This window comes from Mercurialis annua, linkage group LG6 (genome assembly GCF_937616625.2).
Source record: "Mercurialis annua linkage group LG6, ddMerAnnu1.2, whole genome shotgun sequence".
Lineage (NCBI taxonomy): Eukaryota > Viridiplantae > Streptophyta > Magnoliopsida > Malpighiales > Euphorbiaceae > Mercurialis > Mercurialis annua.
The window spans coordinates 1,353,879-1,366,516 of NC_065575.1; the positions used below are offsets into that span (position 1 = coordinate 1,353,879).

At 35.7% G+C, this 12,638-nt stretch overlaps 1 protein-coding gene across 1 annotated transcript; it reads left to right on the plus strand.

Moving 5' to 3' along the window:
* Positions 1-1,587: 1,587 nt before the first annotated feature.
* LOC126653964 (L-type lectin-domain containing receptor kinase IV.2-like) lies at positions 1,588-10,520 on the plus strand. The gene is made up of 2 exons (XM_050347970.1): positions 1,588-3,122; positions 9,889-10,520. Exons 1-2 carry the CDS (start codon positions 1,627-1,629, stop codon positions 10,391-10,393), a joined length of 2,001 nt encoding a protein of 666 aa, XP_050203927.1. The 5' UTR covers positions 1,588-1,626; the 3' UTR covers positions 10,394-10,520.
* Positions 10,521-12,638: the final 2,118 nt, after the last annotated feature.

Sequence of the window (12,638 nt, forward strand, 5' to 3'; positions counted from 1 at the left end):
CAGCAAAAACATGGTTCGAGTCCAAACCGTCATTTGAAGAGTTAAAGAGTCCTAAGCACTCCACAGGCATAGCTCCTGAAAATTCTATAGATGGAAATATAACGAAAGCAAAGCCATGGCCGCCAAAATCGGGCATCTGTTAACCAATTGCGAACACTAAATGTGTAGAAAACGAAAGAAACTGAGATTTATCGGATGAAAATTTATCGAATTCGAGAGGGAATTTATAGAAAGCAGGACAAATTGACAACTCAAAACATTGTTAGATACAAGGTATTGGCTAGCTCAATCAATCAATTAAGTTCTTTAATAATCCAGGCTTAAAGTTTTGTTCTATGTTATTCGCAATCCTAATACACAAGGAGACTTCCATTTAGGAAATCTTTGACTAGACTAATCTTACTATAAAATATAATTACTGATATTATGTAATAATTTTACATTACAGCATGATGATCCATGCATTGATAATATTATGAATAAATGGTAATTGATAATATTATATATACTAACTATTGGAGCATCTAGAAGCCTAATTATAATGTTAAGAGTTAATTACTAATGTCCCTCAATTTGAATTTTGACTAATATATTCATTCCTAGCCCTGAAAAGTCAGCTTATTTCCTCTCACAGTTGACCAATAATACTACAAATTTATAATTTCCTTAAGTTTACTTGTTAGTACTTTCTTCAATACCTCAGAAAATTAATAATTTTGTAAATATTTTTTTTCAATACCTCAGAACATTAACTTTCATTACCATTATGTTTGTGAATACTTTTCTTCTCCGGATTGTTTTGGAAAAATCCCAACTACATAATATATGTAAATATTAATTTGTCCAAATTTTATAGTCTTATTAATTAGGATTAATGTTACCATATATCACAATTCTTTGAGTTTCGATTTAAGCACAATTTTCAAAATGTCTCACCAAATATCTCAACTCTCATTATATGCCATATATAACATAAATGTTTTAAACGACGTCGTTTTGGTTATTCATCTATACGGCCAAAAACGACATCATTTTTATAAAAAAAATAAAGCATAAAAACGCAAACCGGACTATAGAATGAAAAGTTTGGAAAGGTTGGGATGTTAGGTGAGACGTTTTGTAGATTATACTTAGATTGAAGAAAAAAAAACGTGAAATGTTGTGATATATTGTCACATAAACCCTATTAATTATCCTATTATTTTATGAGAATAAAAAAACATATGAGGAAGAATAGGCTGGCTGTGATGCAAGACTCTGATGCAACGGATGTTTAAAATTTTAGTCAGTCTAAATGCTCATTCTGGGAAATTACTCAGTTCCTCTTACTTTGCACTTTTATCAAAGAGTCGGATCTTTTTTTATTTGCAACAGTTTCTTGATGTTTGCTTGTTATTATACAATTCATTGTATTTCATGTTAGTCTATGGAAAACAATGAATTTCAATAGTAAAATAGCAGGACATCAATAATTATCATTTTAATACTTGAGATTTTGAATTTGTAGACTTTGACGTTGACTAGGATTAACCTCTTAACCAGGCCAACTTTGAGATTTGCATAAACATTTTGATTAAACCAATTTGAGATTTCAGTTTAAAGTTCTGAAGATTAATTTATTAAGCCATGTTTTCAATTCTTGAACTTCTGCTTATTCTGCTTTGTAGTTCTGTTTTCTTGAAACACTCTGGTTTTGCTCAAGTTCAGCATAAAGCTGACAATTTTATCTACCATGGCTTCAACGAATCGAATCTGAATCTTAACGGAATTGCGAAAATTCACTCTGATGGCCTGTTAGAGTTAACAAACATTTCATATTACCAAATTGGTCGTGCTTTTTCGAGATTTCCACTCGACTTCCATAACTCTTCATTTTCTACCAACTTTGTTTTCGCCATCCATCCTGAGATGGCTAATCTTGGCGGCCATGGCTTTGTTTTCACCATATCTCCATCTCCAGAGTTTACAGGCGCGTTGGCAGCAGAATACTTCGGATTGTTCAGTAATTCAACAATTGGCTTGGATTCAAATCATGTATTTGCTGTTGAGTTTGACACTATACAGACTCCTGATTTTGGAGACATCGATAACCATCATGTCGGAATTGATGTGAATGATTTAGTATCAAATGTATCAGCTTCAGCAGCATACTTCTTTTTGAACGATCAATTGAAAAGCTTAGAGCTGATAAGGGGGAATCAGATACAAGTTTGGATAGATTATGATGAGGTGGAGCAGCTAGTAAATGTAACTCTAGCTCCTATACCAAGCATGAAACCCGAAAAGCCTCTCTTGTCGACAAAAATCAATCTTTCTTTAGTTCTGACAGATTCTATGTATGTTGGTTTTTCATCGTCGACGGGATCTATGGCAAGCTATCATTATATTCTTGGTTGGAGCTTCAACAAAAGTGGGCCAGCTCAAGATCTTAATATCTTAAAGCTTCCTTCACCTCCTTCACTTCCTCCGCTCCCAAGTAAACCAAAATCAGGTAAGAAAGTACCAGTTTTCAAAATTATGGTCCTCTTGATAATAGCAAGTATTCTGGGGACCATAATCTTTGGAGGTGTCTATATAAGGAGGAAGAAATACGAGGAATTGCACGAAGATTGGGAAGAAGAATATGGACCTCAAAGATTTTCCTACAAGGATATATATAAAGCAACTGAAGGATTCAAAGACAAAGGACTTCTGGGATCTGGAGGTTTCGGAAAGGTCTATAAAGGCGTATTGCCTTGTTCGGATATACAAGTTGCAGTCAAGAAGTTTTCGCATGATTCCGGACAAGGAATGAAGCAATTTGTAGCTGAAATCGCAAGCATGGGAAGGCTAAGGCATAGAAATTTGGTTCAACTTCTCGGCTATTGCAGGCGAAAAGGCGAGCTTCTCCTAGTGTATGGTTATGTGCCAAATGGAAGCCTTGACAGATTCCTATTTCAGAGTAATACACCAACTCTGAACTGGGTTCAACGATATCAAATCCTGAAAGGAGTTGCATCCGCACTTCTTTACCTCCACGAAGAAGGGGACCGGGTTCTTCTCCATAGAGACGTAAAAGCTAGCAATGTTATGTTAGATGCGGATTTTATAGGAAAGTTAGGAGATTTTGGACTAGCTAAGTTCTACGAGTTAGCCAGATCGATATACGCATTACTTAAAACACATAAACAATTGAATTGAATACGAGATCAATAAACGGAACCTGATTTGGAAACTTCGAGTTCTTGATCCCTAGACGCCATCTTGATCTGAAGCTATGATCTTCTTCCTTATGATCTCAATCAGGAGATGGCCCTATTCTCTATACTTTATGTTTCTTTAAGACTTTATAAGAAAACCAGAGAATACTTCTTATGAGATTAAGGAAGGGACCTAGCTATTTATACTACTTAAGGAGTTGAACGGGCTCCCATCAAAGCCCGTTAACTCCAGCCCGCACTTTATCCTCCACACACAAATTAGAGTCCAGTCCCTCTTTATTTGATCACACGGACTTAATAAAACACTGGCCCATTAACTAAGCCCATACTACGGAAGCCCATATCGGAATTAAAAAATTCCAACATTCTCCCACTTGGGCGATGTTAATGGTATAAAACATTCTTAGATATTTAAAAAATATTTTAATATCAAAATATCTTTTCAAAATAGTTATAGTGTTTATCCAGCCCTAATAGGACTTTAAGTGTGGTAGTACGGTAAGATAAAACAATGCTCACTTTATGATCAAATTCTGAATGCATTGTTTATCTTATCGGTCACCATGATTTCTTACTTCATGCAACACAAGTACGCATCAGAAATCATCCTTTATGACTTATAAAAAGTCTGCATGTCTTAAATTCTTTAAATCTCGAGATCTGTATGTATCACAAGACATACAATTAAGGCTTTCATTTTATGCCCCAAGCCTTTGCTTAAGATGATACGTGTCTTAAGACTTTCAATAATGACATGTCATTTCAACAATGTTTGCAAAGAAATCAACATTTCATACATAATAGCAAACATTCAACTAAATTTGTACCAATGCACAAACATACAACATTGTACCCACGTACAAAAACAACATTGTACTAACATACAATAAACAACATAAGTAGAACAACATTAGCCTCCCACTAAACTAAAGTATCAGAAAACTTCGACAACCCCATGCTAGCAACATGTTTTTGAAAAACATTAGGTCGAAGTCCCTTAGTTAAAGGATCAGCTATCATGTCATCGGTGCCGATATGTTCTACAATCACGTCACCTTTCTTAACCAGTTCTTTCAGTGTCAAATACTTTATTTCCATATGCTTAGACCCTGTGATATTCTTATTATTCTTCGCAAATAATACAGCCGGCAAATTATCACAGTACAACTGGATAGGTCTATATATGGAGTCAACAACGGAAAACTCCATAATAAGATTCTTTAACCAAGTTCCTTGTATAGCTGCTCCATAGCATGCTATAAACTCCGCTTGCATAGTGGAAGAAGAAACTAATGTCTGTTTGACACTTTTCCACGAGACAGCCCCACCTGCTAGTTTATAAATATAACCTGATGTAGATTTTCTATCATCTGAACAACCAGCAAAATCTGAATCTGTGAATCCCATCAGTTCTAGATATTCAGTTTTTCTATAAGTTAACATGTAATCTCTTGTCCCTTGAAGATATCTCAAAACTCTCTTAGCAGCAGTCCAGTGATCCTTTCCAGGATTAGATTGAAATCGTCCCAGAACACCAACTGCAAATGCAATATCCGGTCTAGTGCAGACTTGTGCATACATTAAGCTTCCAACTGCACTAGCATATGGTATTGCTTTCATAGATTCTCTCTCACTTTCATTCTTAGGACATTGTGCCAAGCTCAATTTATCACCTTTAGCAATAGGCACATCCCAAGACTTACAGTTATGCATATTAAATCTTTTTAATATGCGATCAATGTATGCTTCCTGAGAGAGACCTAAGAAGTTTTGAGATCTATTTCTATGAATTTTAATTCCAAGGACATATGATGCTTCTCCAAGATCTTTCATATCAAAATGACTTGACAAAAGTTGCTTTACCTCATGCAACATGTCCAGGTCATTACATGCAAGCAAAATATCATCTACATACAAAATGAGATAAATAAATTTGCTCCCACTGATCTTGGTATATATGCATCTATCAACTTTGCTTTCAATAAAGCCCAAATTAGAGATTACGCAATCAAATTTTAGGTACCATTGACGGGAAGCTTGTTTCAAGCCATAAATAGACTTTTTAAGTCTACAAACAAGATGGGCTTGATCAACCTTATGAAAACCTGTAGGTTGTACCATATAGACCTCTTCATCAAGATCTCCATTTAGGAATGCGGTTTTGACATCCATCTGATGTAGCTCTAAATCAAAATGAGCTACTATTGCCATGATCACTCTAAATGTATCTTTAGAAGATACAGGAGAAAAAGTTTCATTAAAATCAATTCCTTCCCTCTGAGTGAATCCCTTAGCAACCAACCTTGCCTTAAACCTCTCTATTTTTCCTTTGGAGTCCTTTTTGGTCTTATAAACCCATTTACAACAAACGGGTTTACAGCCTTCAGGTAACTCAACAAGTTCCCAAACGTCATTATCACACATAGATTGCATTTCATCCTTCATTGCATTTCTCCATAAATCAGACTGAGGACTAGAAACAGCCTCTTCATAAGTTAATGGATCAATTAAATGGCCAATATCATAATCCTGTTCACCTAGATAAACCACATAATCCGGAGGAATAGCAGACCGTCTTGCCCTAGTTGATTTACACAGCGGAACTATATCCTGTGTTGGTGGAGTTACTTGAGGCACTGGTTCATGAATGTGCTCTTCCACTACTGGATCAACAACAGGAGTAATATCAACATCTTTGGGTATAGGTATATGAATAACCTCAGGCTGCTTTTCTTTATATATGGTTTCAGGATTGTTTAAATCATCAGCCACATCCAATTCCAAAAACTTAGCTGTTTGTGATTCCACAATTCTAGAACCTCCCTCTCTACAATAAAACTTGTAGCCTTTAGAGAAGTCTGAATACCCTATGAAATAGCAACGAGTGGACCTTGATTGCAATTTAATTTCAGTGGGATTATAAAGACGTACTTCTGAAGGACATCCCCATACTCGGAAGTGATTTAAACTAGGTTTCCGTCCAGTCCACAATTCAAAAGGAGTTTTAATCACGGACTTACTAGGGACTCTATTAAGAATATAAACTGCAGTCTTAATAGCCTCGCCCCATAAGTAATCCGGAAGATTAGTTCTAGACATCATGCACCTGATCATATCTTTAAGGGTGCGATTTCGCCTTTCGGCTACACCATTCTGTTCAGGGCTACCTGGCATAGTAAACTGAGTTACTATTCCACATTCTTCCAAAAACCTGGCAAATGGTCCTTTTATTTGACCACTAACACCATGTTTACCATAAAACTCACCACCCCGGTCAGACCTAACAATCTTGATAACTTTTCCCAGCTGTTTTTCGACTTCAGTCTTAAAGATCTTAAATTTATTAAGAGCTTCAGACTTTTCTTTAATCAAATACAGATATCCATATCGGGAAAAATCATCAATGAAAGTAATGAAATACTTATTATTGCATATTGTGGGTGAATAAGGTCCACTAATGTCTGTATGAATCAACTCCAAAAGGTCCAAGCTTCGAATAGATCCTTTTTTCTTTATTTTGGTTAATTTTCCCCTACAACAATCAACACATGTTTCTAGGTCACTGAAGTCAAGGGTAGGCAGAATATCAACTTTAATCAGCCTTTGAACCCTATCCCTAGAAATATGGCCAAGTCTTTTATGCCATAACATGGATGATTTATCTTTAGATAAGGGTCTTTTAGCAACAACATTTTCAACATTACACAAAGTGGTACAGATGTTATCTGAATCATAACAGAGTCTATATAAACCATATGACAAAACACAACGACATACTACTTTTGAGTTATAAGAGATATTTATACAACCAGATCTTATCTCAAAAGAGTAGCCAAGTTCGTCTAGTATAGAAACTGATATTAAGTTCCGTCTAAAAGACGGTACATACAAAACATCTTTCAAAATGAGTTCAAAACCGGAGCCTAGTTTCAAAGAAACGTCTCCAACAAACTCTACAACCACTTTGGCGTTGTTGCCAACCACAAGCGCTAACTCATCCTTATTTGGTTTCCTCTTGTTTGTGAACCCCTGTAATGTGAAAACAACATGTTTAGTTGCTCCACTATCTAACCACCAAGAACCTGATGTGATATCGATAAAATTGGATTCACATAATACAAGAGCCAAAGAGTTACCTGTATGCTTGCGTTTTTCTAACCAAACTTTAAATTTAAGGCAGTCAGCTTTCTTATGACCTTTCTTCTTACAAAAGAAGCATGTTAATTCTTTCTTAAGGACACCTTTAGAACTACCCACAGCACTAGATTGACCGGTTTCTTTAGGAGCAAAAGTCTTAGATTTCTTACCTTTCCTTTTGTATTGACCCTGAGAGACAAAAAGAGCTGTATTGTTGCGCTCTGCCTTTATTTTGTCTTCCTCAGCAACACATATGGAAATGAAATCATTGACATTCCATGGAACCTCCCTAGAATTATAAGTGGTTATAAGCGTTCCAAACTCCTGTGGTAGAGTGTTCAATGCTTGATGAACTATACAAGCATCAGGAAGAACAATGTCTAGATTTTTCAGTTTATTTTGAATGTGAACCATCGTCAGGATGTACTCCCTAATACTTCCGACACCAGTATACTTCATGGAATATAATTTCTTCAGAAAAGTACCTATTTCAGCATTGATTGACACTTTGTATCTCGAGGATACAGCCTCTAGGAAATCCTTTGCAATAGTGGTATCAGGAAGACCACTCAGCAAATGTTCCGGAATCGACCTCTTTATAGTCAAATAGCACATGCGATTTGTCTTATACCAGGTCGTATAGATTTCCTTATCCACATCAGAACTAGCATTAGTGAGCTCATCAGGCTTAGGAACTTTCAATGCAATATCAATATCTGCTAATTCCATAGCCAGCTCAATGTCTCTCTTCCAAGTTTTGAAGTTAGAACCATTCAACATTACAATCGTGACAGTATTGTTGTTGACCGAAAAGGTGACTGAAAAAATAAACAATGTAACACTTTATTTTTAGCACAATTTAGAACAATTAAATGCTCCAAGCCACAAAAGAGCATAATCAGGAAAATTTTAACGCATCACTATATAAACACCTTTGGGCAGAATACACAGCATGCAATAAAAAATTTCCATATATAGAGTGGATCTGAAAATTTAGCAATCTTCGTAAATTTACCACCTTTGGGTGAATAAACCACTTAGACAACTTCATTTTCAATCATACTACATATATATCATCTTAAATCTAACATATAATAAACACCTTTGGACAGAATATTATATATTTAATTTAAGACATCTCTAAAACATGTAGGATCTTTAATTTATTAAAAATTTAGGAAAAATAGGCCACTTTGGTGACTACAATTTTCCACCAAACTTAAAATAAATTCCTACATCGAGATATCCTTTATATTGTTCTACTAAAAATTTATTTATTTATTATGATTTTAATCCTCATGAACATGGGGCCTTTTTTGTTCTAAAATCATAATTCTTAAGTTACATTGTTGATTTTACTATATGAGAATTAAAAAATTCTCCTTTATAATGACAATTTTATGCTCAATGCATATATAAATTAATGAGATACAATATATCTCTTTAATTGTCATAAACTTTAATTATTTTGACTTAATAGTCAAATTAGGATGAATTTGGGTTAAAAGTTTTAAATTTGGACTAAACTGCAAGTTTTTCAGGACTAAATTGGAAGAAAATAAACTTCATGAGAAATTTGGTAAAAGTCCAAAACCATAGGGACCAATCTGGATATTTGTCCAGTATCCGGGCCTTAAATGAAATAAAATAAACTTTATAATCAATCTGGTAAAAGACCAAAAATACAGGGATTAATCTGGACAATAATCCAAATTCCAGAATTATCTCCACCGAGCGCGTGCTTCCACGCGCGCATGGTAAGCACGCGCTCTTATCTCTATGACGCGCGTGGGCCTCACTCGCGAGTGTGGCACATGCACGTCTTCTTCCCTTGCTTTAAGCGGTGGTCACTGTAATTGAAAGAAATAAATTTCCTTCACCCGCATCCAAATTCCAACTTACAGAAAACACAATTTAGGCCAAATTACAACAAAAACTTTACAAAAGTTAACCCAATCTATGCAAAATGAATTTAATCAACTTTATGTGCTAAATGATCAATTAATTTACACACATCCTCAATTGTTTAAATTTCAATTCAATTCTTTAATTTTCTTAACTTAATGAAAATTAAAACGGTTTTAAAAACACGTATCCCAGCTCTGATACCAAAAGTTAGCCAGATCGATATACGCATTACTTAAAACACATAAACAATTGAATTGAATACGAGATCAATAAACGGAACCTGATTTGGAAACTTCGAGTTCTTGATCCCTAGACGCCATCTTGATCTGAAGCTATGATCTTCTTCCTTATGATCTCAATCAGGAGATGGCCCTATTCTCTATACTTTATGTTTCTTTAAGACTTTATAAGAAAACCAGAGAATACTTCTTATGAGATTAAGGAAGGGACCTAGCTATTTATACTACTTAAGGAGTTGAACGGGCTCCCATCAAAGCCCGTTAACTCCAGCCCGCACTTTATCCTCCACACACAAATTAGAGTCCAGTCCCTCTTTATTTGATCACACGGACTTAATAAAACACTGGCCCATTAACTAAGCCCATACTACGGAAGCCCATATCGGAATTAAAAAATTCCAACACTACGATCACGGATCATTTCCTCAAACAACTTGTATTGTAGGAACTATAGGATATCTTGCACCAGAAGTTTCAAGAACAGGACGGGCGACTACAGGCAGTGATGTTTTTGCTTATGGGATACTTATGTTGGAAGTGGCTTGTGGAAGAAAAACTATAGAGCCACACAGACCACATGGAGAGGTGATTCTATTAGACTGGGTTCTCGATTTTTGGAAACGAGGCGTGATTGTTGAGACAAGCGATCTTCAATTAGAAGGTAAATATATGGTAGAAGAAATGGAATTGGTATTGAAATTAGGGCTGCTTTGTGCTCACTCTACACCAGCAGTCAGGCCTACCATGAGGCAAGTGATGCAATATCTAGACGGAAAGGCGGTCATACCGGATATACCTCTGGATAGTTCTCGAACAACAAACGAGGATCTCATTTCGTCATACTCCTCTGCATCGAAGGATTGTTTTAGTTTCTCTATCACTGCCTCCATCCTCAGTTACGGTCGTTGAATATCTTCAAAATTTCATGACATTTGAGGTTTCGAAGTAGGAGTTATACACTTGTAATTTATATATAGTGCATTGGATCAGAATCACAAGTACTGTTCCATTTCGGTTAACTGTTGGGTTTTGTTTATACATATTGTAACACTAGCCAAGTGTTTTCTTAAACAAGTCAGCATTGAAGTGTATTAAGTTAATGAAAATCAAAAGAAAAAAAGAAAAAAAATGCAAACATTGCGCCATTACCATAGTTTTTGTATTAACTCTAGAACAATGTGGCTGAAAGCAAAAACTCTACCCATCCGGTTATTGAAACTTCTGGTGCAATGTACAGTGACGGATTCAGAAAATTCGTATGGTGGGGTCCATATGCATATTAAAAATTTCAAATTAAAATAATAATAAATTAAAGTTATAATCATTAACAATAAAATTTTATATCGTAAAAATATTATATAACTATATCGTCACTTACACTATTAAATTTATTATTTAAATATATGTTTCTATGTATTATTAATAAGTATTTTAATATTGATAACTCATTATAATTTATAATTCATTCGTTAATTTGATTGTAGAAAAGCTCTATTTATTATTACTATAGCTATTTGTACAATCAATGCAAATATTAATAATAATATGAGATTAAATTGCATGCATAAATAAGTAATTAAATAAATATGTATGTTATTATTTTTTAGTTGCTAATAATTTAATTTATATTAAATAATTTTTAGATTTTATGTTTGCTCTATAATACGAAATAATTTTTTTAATGTGAAAATTGTAATTTTAATTAGCATGAACCAAATTAGAGTTTCAAAAGATGGCTTCATTAGGTGATTAAAACATAACCATTTACTATTTTTTTTTTGGTACAAGGGAAAGAGGCAAAGCCTAAACAAAACTAGAGACTAATATTTCTATCATACGTAGTGCCGTAACGATCGTGCCTAAGCCAAGGCAGAAGGCTCGAGGGCGGGTCCTCGTGGAAAGAACAGCCAATGATATAGTCATCACTCATTGATGCCAAGTGGTCCGCTGCGAAATTCGCTTCACGATAAATATGCTTCACTTTTACGTCCCAATTCCTGTTCAGCAACTCGCAGATAGCGCCAACAATATTGGAAAACTGATTAACCCCTTCATGCTTCACAATCATGTCCACAGCAGACTTACTGTCAACTTCTAGCTCAATTTTCTGAAGCCCCAACCTCCAAGCAAGCTGCAAACCAATAAAAACACCACGCAGCTCCGCTTCCATAACTGATCCTTCTCCCAAGGTCGCAGAGAAACTAGCTATCCAACCCCCCCAGGTCATTTATGATAATCCCACCAGCTTTAGCTATGCCTGTTATCGAGTTATAAGCCCCATCAGTGTTAACCTTGGACCATGAAGACGGAGGGGAAGTCCATCCTACTTGAATATCCTGTCTTCCACGAGGAATACCTAAAAGGAATTGACTATTTGCTTGTGCCTGCTTAATATAGCTGACTCTCTGAAAAATATCAGTAACCACCACACTAATGGCTTCCCTTCTATTACCAAGAACGGAATTATTCCTCCAGAGCCAAATGCGCCAAAGTGAAACTCCAAAAATACATCTCCAATCTGCCCCTGTTTTGAAATTATCCTTTCCCAGTAGATTACGCAGCACCCACTCCTTAAAACCCAACTCGAAAAATTTGTCCCTAGCTTCAGGGTCGATGATTCTCAGCCACAACTGCTTAGTATAGATGCAGCTGCGAAATATATGCTCTAAGTCTTCCTCCAAAGCACAACAACGAGAGCAAGACTTATCGTTCGAGATGTGCCTACGGACCCGTTCCACATTACTCAAGAGTTTGTTATGACACATAATCCACAACATATGTCTGATACGCTCAGGTCCTGGCCATTTCCAAATAGCGTTCCAGCTAGCGTCTTCCTCATCCCACCCGTTGGCTTCTAACGCCTTATAAGCCGAGTTAGTTGTGAAAAGACCAGAAGAAGAATAGCCCCAGAAAATTTGGTCCTCCCCATACTCAAGTTTAGGAGGGATCAACTTAGCGATCATAATTAAGCAAGAGTTTGGTAATAAACTAGAAAATTTATCCCACCACCAAGCCCCATTACCATCAACATAAGAAATAACAGTAGAATTCATCTCTTCCAAAGGAACCATATTAACAGCTTTATGAGCTAGAATCACATCGTCACCAAGCCACGGGTCGAGCCAGAATCGAATTTTACACCCATCTCCGAGAG